Source organism: Heloderma suspectum, chromosome 5 (assembly GCF_057233095.1).
Source record: "Heloderma suspectum isolate Gila_16-S chromosome 5, 16-S_ref, whole genome shotgun sequence".
In the NCBI taxonomy this organism is placed as follows: domain Eukaryota; kingdom Metazoa; phylum Chordata; class Lepidosauria; order Squamata; family Helodermatidae; genus Heloderma; species Heloderma suspectum.
Genome location: NC_139462.1, coordinates 150,580,462 through 150,596,825, shown reverse-complemented (window position 1 = coordinate 150,596,825; position 16,364 = coordinate 150,580,462). Strand labels below are relative to the sequence as shown.

General features: G+C 42.8%; 2 protein-coding genes across 5 annotated transcripts in view; one reads left to right on the top strand and one right to left on the bottom strand.

Annotated features, from left to right (window-relative positions):
* Nucleotides 1–348: 348 nt before the first annotated feature.
* LOC146344645 (uncharacterized) lies at nt 349–5,890 on the top strand. The gene is made up of 3 exons (XM_084857804.1): nt 349–715; nt 1,378–1,917; nt 5,157–5,890. The coding sequence occupies exons 1-3, from the start codon at nt 661–663 to the stop codon at nt 5,159–5,161; spliced, it is 600 nt and encodes a 199-aa protein (XP_084713930.1). The 5' UTR covers nt 349–660; the 3' UTR covers nt 5,162–5,890.
* Nucleotides 1,973–16,364, bottom strand: part of C5H7orf25 (chromosome 5 C7orf25 homolog) — a 27,099-nt gene continuing 12,707 nt past the window's right edge. For all 4 annotated transcript variants that reach the window (XM_084857800.1, XM_084857802.1, XM_084857799.1 and 1 more), the window contains one exon: nt 1,973–11,846. In XM_084857800.1, the coding sequence (XP_084713926.1) occupies nt 10,586–11,846 (1,261 nt within the window). In that variant the 3' untranslated portion in view covers nt 1,973–10,585. The remainder of the gene's footprint in view (nt 11,847–16,364) is intronic.

The following is a 16,364-nucleotide window of genomic DNA, read 5'->3' as shown; positions in this document are numbered from 1 at the left end:
GACATCTTCATTATTTTGTTTGTATTTTTTAAATTTGTATTTGTTTCCTCGAATTTGGCACCCTGCTTCACTTGCTGACTGCCTGGTTCGCCTGCTCCTCCCGAGCTCGAATGTAGGGCTGCAATTCCAACAGTGCGATCAACGCCTTCTTATGACACTGTGCCGAAAATGTGCAGCAATCTCCACTGACTCTTCACCTGTCACCGACTGCCCAGAGGCACTTTCTGTTGGTCAATTCCCACCGCAACAGTATCGAACACACTCCGCCAAAGAGTACCCAGATAGTTTGCCTTGAGAAATCTACACTGCCAGAAGCAAATTGTTCTGGGCTTTGCTCTGTTGTAGACTCTTTTCCATGACTGTGCCTGTTACCAAACACCTGCAATTTTCCTTCAAGCTTAGTGTCTAAAGGTTATCTTTCTCTGAGATAGTGAAATGGAATTTTACCAGTGGGAATGGTGATCCCTAATCCCACTTTGAGTCTTTACCATAAGGGGTGGAGGGTTTTTATCTTGCAACTCCTTTTGAGGGTGGAGATACATTTTGAAGTGAGTAGAGGCCAAGGGTTTGCCTCAATAAATACAGCCAAAACTCTCTTCCCATGGGATACTCCAGGCTGCTTCTCTCTTGCTTGCAATCACAAGAGGTAACAAGACAACAATGCTGAGCAAAAAATCAATCCTCTCAGCTCTGACACTGATTCTGATTATGCAAGGTAAGTAAAACATATTATAAAAGCACAAGTTAAGGGAATATGATTGTTATTACTATTCATCATGATATATTTCTCTAATGTTAGATGAAAAAACAATAATGACTTTAGTCAATTAATTTCAAAGCAATGATTAAAATGGAGGGATGATGATGTACCATGGCATGTATTCTGTCTGAACAACTTCATAGCTAAGACTGCCATATATTTCAAAATTTCATTGCAAAAAGGTAATATTCTAATTCAGGGGATGAGCACTGGCTGATTTCCAATGATTTCCAATGGACTACCTAGCAGCTTTGGTCCTGAGGATTCTTACAAAGAATTATGAACTAGGTAGACCTTGGCCTGATCCTGCAAATGAGTTCTTACATTCTTTGGCAAAAATGCATATTCACATTTAGTTAACACGGATCAATATGCCTTAACTGTTAGAAAATCCTGCATATGCGCTCTTGCTTTATAAATTTAAAACACATTGATGGACCACAGGGTTGGTTTGGGGGGGGGGGACAAGGAAGATTGCACAGTCCTGAAGCCAAGCAACCTCTATTCTCAGGCTGCCATCCTACTGTACTACATGCTTGTATTCAGGTACTTGATATTCAGTAACAGACAATAGGAATCTTGCACACTATTAAAGTGCATTATTTTTAATTTTCCAGAGGCATCTCTTGCCCCAGTGACCCAGGAACCAAGCACTGAACCAAGCAAGGTACCAACTGTTGAGTCAAGCAAAGAACCAAGCAACGAAGAAAGCGGAGAAGAACCAAGTGCTGAACCAAGCTTGGAGCCAAGTGCTGAACCAAGCTTGGAGCCAAGTGAGGAGCCAAGCTTGGAACCAAGTGAGGAACCAAGCTTGGAACCAAGTGAGGAGCCCAGCACACAGGCAACTGAAGACCTGAGTGGGGAATCGAGTGGGGAAGCCAGTGGAAATTTCAGTTGGGAATTCAGCGGGGAAGGAGTACCAAATATGGAACCAAGCCCAGAGCCAACTATAGAACCCACTGTAGAAGCAAGTGAAGAGCCAACTGAGGAATCAAGCACAATGCCAAATGGGGAACCCAGCCCAGAATTCAGCCTAGAACCAGGAGACTTTTCAAGTGTACCGCCAAGTGAGGAACCACATGGAGATGTGAACAAAGAGACAAGCACAGAATCAGTCCTTCGACCAAGATCAAGTACAGAGCAAACAGAGATGGATAGTAAGTTAATTCTGCAATTACTATTGCCTTGTTAGTAACAACTGTCCTTCTTAGAACTGGTGTGTGTGTGTGTGTGTGTGTGTGTTTTGCATGAGGATTGGCATCCTCCATCTGGTCCATTTAGGACAACTCACCACATGGGTTAGGGCCATAACAAAGTGAGTGTCCCAGAGTGTTGCAGTCTCTGTCAATGGTGTTCACCAGTAGGCTACATAAACTCAGTGTAACATTACTGTGGCAAATATAACATATAGACCAACTCTTATACATTTCCTGAACAGATACAGGCAAGTATGAACAAAAGGATCTGTTCATTCTTTGCATCAGGAAGAACCTCACATTTGTTCATAATGGGAGAGCAGGTGGACCTCTTCCAAATGATCAGATATTGTTTTCTAATACAACATGCTCTTCTTAATGACATGATAAGTTGACATGACGTTCATTCCTGTTAGTAATGATGTATTAATTATTCTAATTTGGAATTTATTGGCTCATGCAAATGTGTTCAGAGGCTTTATTCCAGAGGATCTATGGATTCCTGCATACTTTCCAGCACACAGGAAAACGCTGCCCATGCTCACCTCCAGACTCATCAACCCACTATTAAGTGGCCATCTCTAACTCCTAGCACATTGTGCACATGTACAGAATTTGGCTTTTACATGCCACATTTAAATGTGGACTGGAAGTGGCATGCCGTAAATTAAACTATATGCATGTGAGCAAATACACATGACCAACTTATAATTGGCTGACATCCCAGAAGTCAGCAATCGCAATGCTTTTTCCACAAGGTTGTATACATGGGAACTAGCTGTGTACAAAGCAATATAAAGCGGGGACTTCTAATCCTATGATTCCCCTAGACACATTGAAGAAAAAAAAGAATTTTGCCAGAGTCTCAGCTAATCAAGCTGATGTTTACATACTAAAATATAGGCACAGCAACTTACAGTGGAATCTTCAGCATGTTTACTCCGAAATAAGTCCCTCTAATGGGATTTACTCTTTACTCTAAACACTCTTTTGTATTTAGAATTGCATCCTTAAAGCAGAATCCTATACCAAAGTAAGTCCCACTGAGTTCAAGAGACAGTGTTGCAGCGAGGGCTAGACTTTTGGTCCAGGGCCCCCCAAATGACTACAGAACAGCAGATACTGGCATGGACATGCCAGCCCAGCCCACTGGGGCTGATGCTGCTCATCGCAGCATCCTTTCTTTTCTTACTTTTTAAAAAAATTATAATCGGGGTGGTCAGGCATGGTTACAGATGCTCATTTTATTATTTTTATTTTAAATATATATTATCGTTTTCTACAGCAAGAAGGTGCTTATTCCCAAATAAATGGTGTTTGGCAAAAGAAAACTCCATTTTATTCCTGTAATCATGATGGTGCTATGATTTTAAGTGAGTTTAAAATGCGACCCTGCACATGCTTTAGAGTATTTCATTTTTTAATCAGGTGTGGAAAAGAGTGTTTGTTTGGGGGGTTTGCTCTAACATATCAGGGATGTAGAATATGTTGTAAAGCATGGATCCAGGATGGGGGGGGGGGCGTCAAGAAATGTGAGTTGTGTGCTTCACAACTGACATAATACACATGGCCAACTGTAAGACCATTAGGTCCAAGGCCTAAAATTACCTACCTGCACCACTGCCAAGAGATCCAGTCAAGGATCTCTTGTGCAACATTCAAACTGGCCCTGAATGACCAAATGGACAAGAGAAGGCAACCACACCATCTCTATCCCATCCCGCCCCAGGTTCTGTCACCTTAGGAACATAGGAAGCTGCCTTCTGCCGAGTCAGACCCTGGGTCCATCTAGTCCAGTATTGTCAACACTGACTGGCAGCAGCTTGCCAGCATTTCAGGCAGGAGCTTTTCCAGCCCTACCTAGAGATGCTGGGAATCAAACTTGGGAACTTCTGCACGCAAGTGCTTTACCACTGAGCTACGGCCACTCCCCCCTTCTGCTCACCACAGCAGGCTGAGAGTTGTAGTCTCACACATCTGGAAGGCACCAGGTTGGAGAAAGTTGAACTAGCACCACTTAATAACCACCTTCTTTCCCTTTAAACTGACTTTTTGGAAATGTTATTTACACTTAGGTACTAGGGCTGCCAACTTCACCCAGGTGATTAAGTCTTGAGTTAACTAACAGTGTTGCCATTGTTTTTTTTCTGGCAGAGTTCTTGTGCTTTTAATAGCTTCAAGACAAGCAGAAGTTCTGCAGGTGGAACTCCTCCCATATTGTACCTGCATGCCAAGGAAAGCTGGTTGCTTCTGAACTTCTAGTTGTCTTGCAGCTGATAAACGTACAAGTGTCCTGCCAGGGGGCCAGCAAAAGAAGAAGAATGGCAATTAGTTATGTAACTAATGCCTTATTTACTCACCAGAGCACATCAGGTATGTTAGCAATGCAGAACAGTGAGATCTCTCTGGGCAGTTCATTTTTGTGAACTGCACAGAGAGCTTCAGCTATTGGGCAGTATAGAAATTAAATGAATGAATAAATGAATGAATAAATAAATAAATAATCGATCTCACACTCTCACCACCACATCACGTAACTCAAACAATATGTTAGTAAAAACACATATGAGAAAAACTCCCATTTGAAACTAGCTTTCAAATTTATCTGCTCCTAACTCATTTTTCCCTAGGAATTATACGTACAACATTTTGAGCAGTAGTGTAGTGGTAAATTTGGAAGGGCAGGTGCTCATCATGTCAGTCTCCATAGCCACGCCCCCAAGGAGAATCCAAAAATTCAGTCTGTTGCGTTGATCCATATCAACAAACCAGTTCTAGCAGTTTTCATCTCCACCAGGAGCAGACCAAGCCACTACAAAATACTTTGCAATATAACAGGGTACACTTTATTGTTGCTGGGAAAATCTATTTTCCCCCAGCTGAGAGGATTGCAGCTAAGCTCAGAGGGAGCAGAGCATTCTGAGGGGTGGATGTAGCAGATGACGTGTGAGCCCTGGCTCCTCTACCCCACTGATTTTGAGTGCTTTTTAGTGATAATAGCAATAAATACGCCAATTATTTTTGGATATGTGCTCCAATGTTGTGCATAGCCCTGAACCAAATTTTGGAAGGGAAATCCTCACTTTTGCAAAATTAATTGAATTTGGAAGCTATGTACAATTTCATTTCCGTTGCAATGGTCTGCTATGCAATCTTGCCTCTCCCTGTTCTGTAGCTTTATTTCGTGTTTTTGTCTTTAGAATAGAAAGAACATTAATCCAGAAACAGAAGTTGCATTGATGTCTTCTTGATGACTTTGGCTTGACTGAAGCAGCTCTCCAGGAGATGGGAATACCAGAATTCTCTGTTGTTTTCTAACTGGCAAGGCTTAAAGCTAATTGATTTGAGTTTCAGTGAAATTCAAATCAATTCATCCCCCCTTCCCCATTTCACTTTATTTATTAAGGTGTGACACATCAGAAAGCTCACAACTGACTTATCTACCTGGGGTATCCAACAACCAGAGTGCCCACAGACACCTTTCTTGGTGCCTGCTGGGCTCCCTGCCCAATTTTTATTTCATTTCTTAAGAGTTGTTTAATTGCATTTTTGAGAGGCTGGCATGCTGCAAAGCAAAGTATTGCCCTCCAGTACCATCTTTATTTGTGTTTTGGAGCTCATCCCAGACCTCTACCTTGTACCTCTGTCCTTGGGCAAGTTACTTTTACTTTCTTTTAGTTTGCCTTCTGGGAAATAAATGTTTTGTGATCAGCCACACCTACCCCTTTTATGAATGGGCAAATCCCACCACCATGGCAGCCATTCTACAAGAGTGTCCACAACACTCTCAAAATTCCAAAAGGGTTAGGGACCCTTGAGTTATACTGTATTAATGCTATTCACACTTCTCCCTCCCATCACACTCCTCCACTTTGTCAGCAACGGGCTTCCTATACTATATGTAATAAGTGTACCCTCTGCTTTTAGAAAACTTAAAATAAAAAAGAATGACATCATAAACTTTTGTAGTTTGCTTTGCTACTGTTGCCAATTAATTTCTGTTTCTCTTGTCCTTTCATCTGGATCTTATCTATATGTACTTGGAATAAAGTACCACTGTTTGGTACTTGTATGACTTTTTTCTGTCTAAACATGCATAGGATTGCACCCTTAGTTGCGACTAAGTATACTTCAAATTACTGGGTTAAAGTTCCATTTTTAAATGTGTATGGATTATGGCAGGGCTGCAGAAACTGTGCCCTCCAACTGGACTCCAACTTGTGGCCCTGTAGTTGGACTCAAATTTCTATTAGCCTCAGCTAGCCTGACCAACAGCAAGGGATAATGGGAACAGTAGTTCATCAAGCTCTAGAGGACCACAGGTTCCCAATCTCTGGCTTATGGAGAGACAAGAGATATTATATAAATATACTTGCACCTTACTGGTATATTGACTGCGCAAACCTTCACATGTTTACTTGGGATGAAGCCCCACTGTGTTCAGTGAGACTTTCTCCCATGTAAATGTAGATAGGAGAGCAGTATCACTTTCTTACAAGGGTATCAAAATTGTTAAGGTCATTCTTAATAAGCCAAAGCCCTAAAGTGTGGTATAGATGTAGTCCAAGGCACTCCAACTATAACTAACTATACAAATATAGGAGGACACACCTGCACGCCTCCTCCTCGAAACAGAGGATCCAAATGGTTCAGATACTTCTGAGCCACCCACAAAACTCAAAATTGGCACACAGACATGCACACCAAGACCTTATTCCTCAACAAATATGAAAATTGGCCATTTTTGCATCTAGTAGCTGAAACATGAGGCACGAAGTTTACCTCATAACGTCGGCCAAGCTGCATGTGGGATGGAATGATGGCCTGTGGGCATTCCGTTGCTTCTTCAGGGTTGGATTTGGGGAGGGACCATTCCAACAGAAGCAGGGCACATGGTGCAACATGCACAAAATGCAAGCTTCATTTACCAATGTGTGTCTCAGAGATGCATACACACACGATATGGTGAGCTGTGAAAATCCAGACACATTTTTATTGGCAGAACTTTCTGTGTTTTCCCTCATGTACATGCACTCCCCCACCCCACCGCCAAACAAACAAGCAACGGTACTCGCAAAGTTAGGGCTGTTCAGTTCTATCCAGAATAGAGTGTATCTTTAAACATTCTAAGGCAATGTGGTATTTCACAGGTGAAGTTTCCCCAGCTCATCACATTTTCTCATTATAATGAGAAACGCTACCACCTGTAGAACTGCTATCTTTCCAAGTAGGGTGGCCACTTATGAATCGCCAAAAAAGAGGAAAGGCATCACCAAAAAATAGAAGACACTGATTTTTATAGCATATGCATGAGATAATGTATACATATAGATGCAAATTGAGAATTATTATTGTTGTTGTTGTTATTTAAAGAGAAATACACTACAGTATATAGTGTGGAGGACTATGACCAGGTGACATGTGTTGACGGGCAACGGTTCTGATGGTTCTTTATATTTAAACCAGAATTGGACAGGGCAGCTCTTCAAACAGAGGACACCTTCAAATAAAGGATGGTCTTCTGGCAGCTGTTCAAACAGAAGACTGTCCTCTGTAAAGAGGACACATGGCTACCCTATGTTCTTAAAGAAACAGGAGTTGTGTCCCAGATAATATCACAAACCTGCATGCCAAAATGCCCAGCTGTCTGTAAAATATTAGAAATTGGTCTTTTTACGTTTAAATGAAGAAAACAAAATCAATTCCTTGCCAGCTCTGCTGGCAAAAAACACCAGTTGATGGTGCAAATTTTAGTAGTTCATAAGAGAAGATACTGGGTTTTGCCTAAAAAAACTGAGATAAGGGAGAAAGGGGCAAAAATTACTCTGATAACCTTCAGATCCAAATCCGCTACTACTGTTGCATGTTACATTTTGTGGAATGCCTGTGAGCTAGACGTGATCTGAGTACAAGCATTATAGACCAAAGTAAGTACAGCCATCAGGCCTCAATGTTGAACAAAGAGCCTCAAGGCTCTCTCCCCTTTGCAAACACACCACTTAAAATTGTGCAACTGAACAGCAGTAAGTGAGCCACAAAAATGAATGGGAAGTCAAGTTTCCACAGGAGAATCATGGAGCGGTTTGGCTTGAGAGCTCTCGACTTGAGTGGATGATCGCCACACAAAAGAAGTGTCAAAAGCTGGCTGCATTGAGGGGAATATTTGCATATTCTTTGTGTGGGGAAGAACGCTTGGAATAAATCAGGAAGCACATTTCAGAGGGACCAGAGAAGGAAAATGGGGGGCTTTTCTAGTAGAGTGAGCACGTTCCACTGAAGACTCTCAGAAAGGCTCAGATTCCCGCCCATATTCCACCCAGCTTTCTTCAGCGAGTTGCACCTACAATCCTGCACAAATTTAGCCTGCTTAAAATTCCAGCTACTTCAATGGGAATAAGCAGCCTAACTTTGTGCAGGATTGCCATCATACAGTGCACCTTTCAGCGTTTTCCCCTTTCTCCTATTTTTGAAAACTAAATACTTTTATAACTACCACAGAAACCCAGTCTTAACAACTGGCATAAACTCCGGCAAATGGTTGCTGTACCAGAGGAGTGTTGCATGGAGTTCTGAAGCCATGTTTGGCAGCAACGCACGGTCTCTACATATTCTATTTAAAAGCACAACCCCCTCTAACATTTACAGACACACACACACACACACACACACACACTACGTTTCTAGGCCTCAGGGGTGCCAAAAGCAGCTTGCTAACATGTAGGAAAGCGCTACAGAAGTTTCCCAACGCTGTCGTCCTATACATGTTTACTTGGAAGTAAGTTCCTCTGTATTCTGTGCAGCTTATTCCTAGGTAGGTGCACAGAGGACTGCAGCCTAAGTCACTAGGCAAAGACTTTCGTCAGTCAAAGATGTGGCTGCCAAGCAGTCTGCAAGATCCCACCATAGCCATACACCCATTTTCTGTACTCAAGACTTACTTCTTCAGTCTCTATACTCTTCTATATCTGTTCCCCACTCCATTTGCCAAACATATCAGGCAAAGTACTGCAAAATGTCTCTAGCACATGGCGCCCTTGGGGGAGGGGGGGGGGAAGTGCTTTATAAATATGATTTTGATTGTTACAAATTTTGTGATAAGGAAACAAGTGCTGTATTCAGGTGTTGCTCTTTTTAAGCCCGCAGTAGACATAGGCCTGATAACCACGCTGAACAAGTAGCACAGCTCATATTTGTGTTAGAATGAACACAGAATGAGTTTGCAATTCTTCAACTTTTACCACAGTTTCTCATATTTAATTCATAAATATGTTGTGTAGATTGGGGGGGGGGGGGAGAATGTTAAGGGAATGTTTAAGGAAATGACCTATTTCCTTTTCCTTGTCAGAATGGGAATCTAAACAATTGACCTAGAACACTAATAATAGGGCAGGGTATCTATCTAAATATAATAATTTAAGAGCTTTCAGAACAATCCTAATTCCCTCAGTCAGCCATCCAGTGGGGGTTAAGATGCAGTGGAGGTACCTTTGCGCTGGCATTAGGGTAGTCCCATGTAAGCCCCAATTACATCCACAGAAAGGCCAACCAGTGTAAATCTACCCCGCCACTAGTACACACACAAATATAGAGTTCCTTCCCCAATTCTCCAAGCCACATAAAGATTCCAGCAGCTAAATCTAAAAGTCTTAAAGTCAGCCTCCAAGTACTAAGCCTACACAGACAGATTCTGTTTGAGCAGTAAAATTGTAATGATATATTGTACGATATCAACATAATAATTATCCCCAGTAAAGTGTTGGACTAGGAGCTGGGAGATCTGGGTTCTAGTCCCCACTCGGCCATGGAAGCTCACTGGGTGACTTTGGGCCAGTCACAGACTCTCAGCCCAACCCACCTCACAGGGTTGTTGTTGTGAGGATAAAATGGAGAGGAGGAGGATAATGTAAGCCGCCTTGGGTTCCTTGCAAGAGGAAAAAAGGCGGAGTATAAATGCAATAAATAAATAAATAAATAAAGAAAGAAAGAAAGAAAGAAAGAAAGAAAGAAAGAAAGTAAATTACAGTGGAGCCATCAAATTGAGAATCAGGAAGATTCCACAAAAATAGAAAGTTTACAATCCAACCAAAGCAAGCTGCTGCTTCTTTTTTTTTAAAGATCCATCATTTTCAGTGGGAGAGTGTACAATGTGCTTAAACCTTTCACATTTAAATCAATGGGACTTAAAGGTGGTTAACTTTGATTAACTCATGGTGTATTCTGCAACTTATTCCATCTCTTCTTTCCCTGTATTTTTTATTGGAAGATAGATCCTGGAAAATATAAGATTTTATACCAAAAACAGAACTTTGGGGCACAATCCAGTCAAATTTAAGACCTTGTAGTCCCACATGAAAGTTAAGCATGCAGTTGTTACAATGGCAGAAATCTATGCATCTTAAAAGTGCTTGACCCAGGGCAGAACCAAACTTTGTAAAAAATACTGGGCTACCACCAAAGTGGTGGAACTCAACACAGGGTTCATGCTTCGGTGTTCCTTGTCAGGTTTCGTTCTGCCCTTTCGATGGATTGTGTCTATAAATTTTGTTTATGAAAGTGCTTCTGCTACAGACAGTGCAAACAATAAACCATCACCTGGGAAGACAACTCGTATGCACTCTTAGGACCCATCTCAGTGCTTTGGTAAAGGTGTGGCAGAAGATTCTCTGCTTTCTGTTAACGCCCTTGGCTGATGAATGAACACACTAAATCTAACTCCCTGGTTAGCTGCAGCCCTAACAAAGCCACTGTTTGCGGTCACAGTGATGGCCTTTAAAGCATCTCCTGTCCCAAAGATGGTCAGAGAACGACTATTGATTTTGGAACTAGGCACTAATCTCAAGGCACGCTCTGAGGGCTGGTCTGGCACCACATTGACTCTCTCCATGAGTAGTGTGGCTCGGCTTTTCTCCGTTGGCCCCCCTAAAGTTTCTAAGATGACTTGAAAGTCTTTGATTGCAGATTCACATGCAAACAGCTCCTTGCCCTTCATGAATTTCTCCAAGATTGGGAGAACACTCTCTTCTCTCTCCTGCACTGCCTGCTCAGATAAGACTTTCTCCTTGAAGATGAAGTAACAGCCCCCATAGCTAAGGGCCGAAACATACGTAATCAGTGTAGTTATATCCAAGTTAACCCTACTGCACATGTCTACTCTGATTTCTGTAGGAAAAGCAACACTGGCTATTAAGGTGTCCCGATCGACTTTGGTCACCTGGAGGCATTCGCCTTCATCATCAGACCCACTAGAATCTAAGTGGAGGTCTTCGTTAGCACACTCCATCAATGTGTTCACAGCAACTATGTCCCCCCGCACAGATGTGCCCATCTCTTTTAGCCTCTCTGCCATTGGGCAGGACACGCCATTGTAGAAAGCAAAGATAATGTGCGGATTACTGAATTGCACAGGTTGCTGGCTGCTTGCTTGCAGGAAGTCCTCTGCCTGCTCAGTGATGCTCTTGTCACCATACTGGCCCCTGCCCAGCCAGATGTTGTGCAAGGCTTCGGCCTTTCGGCCAATCGCTTTCACCCAGGTGTGACCACTGTTTGCAACTACATCCACCATCAAGCTTTGCTTTTCACCAAATTTGTCCTCGTAAGTAAAGACATGGAGGACACCAACAACCTCCTCCAAGTTCTCCGCTGACTCGATGATGGCTTGCAGGTGAGTGAGATTCGTACTTTGCAGGTGAGACTCTTTGATGCCCACCTTACCGGCCTCCACTTTGTGCAAGAATTTTAGCTCTGCCTTTAGTTTGCTGCAGAGTTTTGAGCCCCCTTCTATGCCACCTTTTCGGGACCTGCAAAGGACTTCTGCCCTCTTGATTAGCTCCTTAGCAAGAGTAATTCTCTCGCACAGCAAGGAATGAGCAGACATGCTGGTAACATTATTCCTGAGAAAGATAAGAAAAAATATACTGTTACTTCAAGCTGTAAAGACATTGATAAAGAAGCTTCTCAAATTAGGGCAATAATTCCTTTTCAAAAAATGTTTTTTAAAAGTCAACAAGCAGAGAAACAAAACTCAGTACTCCAAATAAGCTAAACACGTTTAAGGTGCAATCCTATGCACGTTTATTCAGAAAAAAGCCCTACAACTCCCAGCATTTCCCAGCCAGCCATGCTGGTTGGGGAATGCTGGGAGTTGTAGGACTTTTTCTGTCAAAACATGCATAAGATTTCCCCCCCTTTTCACTTTATCAAACATAATCATTTAACAAAATAAACAAACTTGTTACAAATCTAAGATTTTGTAGAACTAGGGCTATACTTTCTGGGACTGACAAAGGATGTGAGAAATTTGGGGCGAAGACACTTAGAAATTAGGCATAGAAAATCTGAGGAGCAGGGACTCTTCCACAGGATTATTTTAGGAGAGTTTAGCGATCCTGATTTAAGATTACTTCAGCCAAGATAGCTAAGGGTTCTGAAAACGGGTTATTAAAAAAAAAATCATGTACAACATCATCCGCCCAGACGTCAGCCCTCAAATACAATTTGCATTGGTAATGTGGGAAAAAGTGAGGCTTTCATGCCACGTAAATGCATCTCAGCCAGGTTGTACAATAGTAAAAAGTTAGATTACAAATGACTGCCATGGTAGTATCCTATAATTATGATAGAAATGGGTTTAGTTACGCAAAATACTGCCATCTGCTGGACTGATAGTAGGATAGCAATGGAAATACTTTTTAATTTTGGTCTAGGGCAGCCTTCCCCAACATGGTGTCCTCCAGATGCTGAGACTTGTAGTCCAACACATCTGGGGGACACCAGGTTTGGGAAGGCGGATTTAGGGATAGGCAACTAGAGGCCCAGGGTCCAAATCTGACGTTCTGTTTGACCCTCTGCATAGCTTCTGATCCTAAAAGAACCTGCTCCCCCACCAGCAAAAAAAACCCAATTGTGCATCTCAGCCCTCTTTCTCCAAAGCTAAGATTTAGGCAAAGGGCTCTTCAACTTCTACTTCTTCCTGCCACTAATTAAGCCTAGGGAGAAGCATTTCAACCTTTTAGAATGGCGGGCGGGACCCTGCAGCACAGCCAGGAGACCATCAAACAACCAGCAGTTACAGAAAGGGTGCGTTGCCAGAGGAAGGAGCGGGGGGCTCTCTGGGGAACCCTGAAGAGCCAGATTGGGACTCCAGCTGGGCCGGATATGCGGGTTTTGTACCTCTGGTTCAGGAGAGACACCCCTAGTCTAACATACTTTGCAAGAATCCCAGCAACCAGCAGGTGCTATATTTGTTGTTGTTCAGTCGTTCAGTCGTGTCCGACTCTTCGTGACCCCATGGACCATAGCACACCAGGCCTTCCTGTCCTGCGCTCTCTCCCGGAGCGTGCTCAAGTTCATATTCATTGCATCGGTGATGCTATCTAGCCATCTCATCCTCTGCCGTCCCCTTCTCCTTTTGCCTTCAGTCTTTCCCAGCATTAGGGTCTTTTCCAGAGAGTTTTCTCTTCGCATTAGGTGGCCAAAATATTTCAGCTTCAGTATCTGCCCTTCCAATGAGCACTCAGGGTTGATTTCCTTTAGGATTGACTGACTGGACCTCCTTGCAGTCCAGGGGACTCGTAAGAGTCTTCTCCAGCACCACAGTTCGAACGCATCAATTCTTCGGCGCTCAGCCTTCCTTATAGTCCAGCTCTCACAGCCATACATTACTACTGGGAAAATCATAGCTTTGATTAGACAGACCTTTGTCGGTAAGGTGATGTCTCTGCTTCTTACTATGCTGTCTAGGTTTGCCATAGCTTTCCTCCCAAGGAGCAAGCGTCTTTTAATTTCATGGCTACAGTCACCGTCTGCGGTGATCTTGGAGCCCAAGAAAGTAAAATCTGTCACTGCTTCCATTTCTTCCCCTTCTATATGCCAGGAAGTGATGGGGCCAGATGCCATGATCTTCGTTTTTTTGATGTTGAGTTTCAAACCAGCTTTTGCACTCTCCTCTTTCACCCTCAACAAGAGGTTCTTGAGATCCTCTTCGCTTTCTGCCATTAGGGTGGTATCGTCTGCATATCGGAGGTAGTTGATAATTCTCCCAGCAATCTTAATTCCGACCTGTGATTCATCCAACCCGGCGTTTCTCATGATGTACTCTGCATATAAGTTAAATAAGCAGGGTGACAATATGCAGCCTTGTCATACTCCTTTCCCAATTTTGAACCACTCGGTTGTTCCATGTCTGGTTCTTACTGTTGCTTCTTGACCCTCGTACAGGTTTCTCAGGAGACAGGTAAGGTGGTCTGGTACCCCCATCTCTTTAAGAATTTGCCACAGTTTGTTGTGATCCACACAATCAAAGGCTTTCGCATAGTCAATGAAGCAGAAATAGACGTTTTTCTGGAATTCTCTTGCTTTCTCCATGATCCAGAGAATGTTGGCAATTTGATCTCTAGTTCCTCTGCCTCTTCGAAACCCCGCTTGTACTTCCGGTAGTTCTCGGTTCGCATACTGCTGAAGCCTAGCTTGTAGGATTTTGAGCATCACCTTGCTGGCATGTGAAATGAGCGCAATTGTGCGGTAGTTTGAACACTCTTTGGCGTTGCCCTTCTTTGGAATTGGAATGTAAACTGACCTTTTCCAGTCTTGCGGCCACTGTTGAGTGTTCCAAATTTGTTGGCATATTGAGTGCAGCACTTTAACAGCATCATCTTTTAGGATTTTAAATAGCTCAGCTGGAATACTGTCATCTCCGCTAGCTTTGTTGTTACTAATGCTTCCTAAGGCCCACTTGACTTCACTCTCGAGGATGTCCGGCTCAAGTTCAGTGACCGCGCTCTCATGGCTATCAGGGACATTCAGATCTTTCCTGTATAGTTCTTCTGTGTATTCTTTCCACCTCTTCTTAATCTCATCTGCTTCTGTTAGGTCCCTGCCTTCTTTGTCCTTTATCATGCCCATCTTTGCACAAAACGTTCCCTTGAGATCTCCGATTTTCTTGAAGAGATCTCTAGTCTTTCCCATTCTGTTGTTTTCCCTTGCAAATCTGCTAGTAATTGTCCTGTGGGCCACAACTTCCTTCTGCCCACCCCTGATTGAGACCATGCTCCAGCAAACATTGAGCACATTTAATTCCCATGGATTTTAGTGGGAGAGTTAAGGATGTGCTTAAGTCTAGTCCATTGAAATGGCACTTAACATGCCTCATTTTGGCTGTATCGTGCTGTAATTGGATGCCCAACGCAAGACCTGCGGGCTGAAAGTGCCTCCATCCTTTTTAGTGGCCCCCTCTGCTCCCAAATGTCTGCCTTGCCACTGAATTGCGCATGGTGGCAAAAAAAAAAAATCTGGATTTTGCTTTCAAACAAGGCAACCTCCCCACGCACCTTATTTTAAAGGGAAAATTTGTATATTTTGCCAAAATTCAGCGGTAACTTGGCGGAGCTTTGGGGTGGTGGTGGAAATTGGCCCTTGGCCCCTCCAGCATTGGCCACCCTTGCTCTAAATATACCATTTCACACCATTTGCTGTATATTTACTGAATACAATAGCATGCTGCTATAAGCAGGGCTTGGTTTAGGTTCAGATTCACCAGAGCTTAGCTCTGTAATTTGTTCCCAGCACTAATGCATGGTTCCTGAACATGTGTGGAGTAGTAATAAAGAAGAGATTGCCTTTGGGAGTGTTCTGAGTGCCCCACACATCTGGGCTTTGGAGTAAATGTAATTTATTTATAAGCCACCTTTCTGGACCAAGCCTGGGACAGTGTGTGATCATCAGACAACGTTCTTGGGAATTAGGAATGGTTGTAAGCCTTTGTACAGATGAATCATCATGACACTGGCACCAATTAACACAATTTGCAGAGGTGCTATCTTGCTTTCTCAAAAGGGAGCTGTAGGTTGCTTTCATATGTAACACGATGAGAGGAGGGAGAGAAAAATAGAGAGACTCTATGAGCATCTCTACACCAGCCTAAAATCCCACATTTAAAATGGAGCTTTCTGCTTCTACAACAGACTCCCTTTCCATGAAATGTTAATCATATAGAAATGTTAATCATCAACATCATCTTCCATGAGTGAGCAATCTCAACAGAGGGATAAAAGCTCTGATTGAAGAAGCCCTATTGGTCTGTGAAATGGGGCTGTCCACAAGGTTAGAAACAGGCATTTGGAAAATATATGGCCATCTGGACTTTGCAAGTTTCATAAAGATGAGATGAGAACTGAGAGACAGCAATCCCACACTAACTTAGTCGCCCACACCCCACAATGAGAGAATATGGGTGATTTTAATGGAATGCTTCCTCCTGTCAGATATATCCATACTGTTATCATTCCTCGTGACCTAGACTTGAATTCCACATGGGATTTCTTTAGATGTGTGGCCAGTAGTGATTATTACTATTGAGAGCTTCGGCTATTGGGCAGTATAGAAATGAAATAAATAAATAAATAAAAATATTA

Coding starts and splice junctions, on each gene's coding strand:
- LOC146344645 (XM_084857804.1), top strand. CDS start 661: ATGCTGAGCAAAAAATCAATCCTCTCAGCTCTGACACTGATTCTGATT. Junction 716..1,377: donor ACTGATTCTGATTATGCAAG/GTAAGTAAAACA, acceptor TTAATTTTCCAG/AGGCATCTCTTGCCCCAGTG.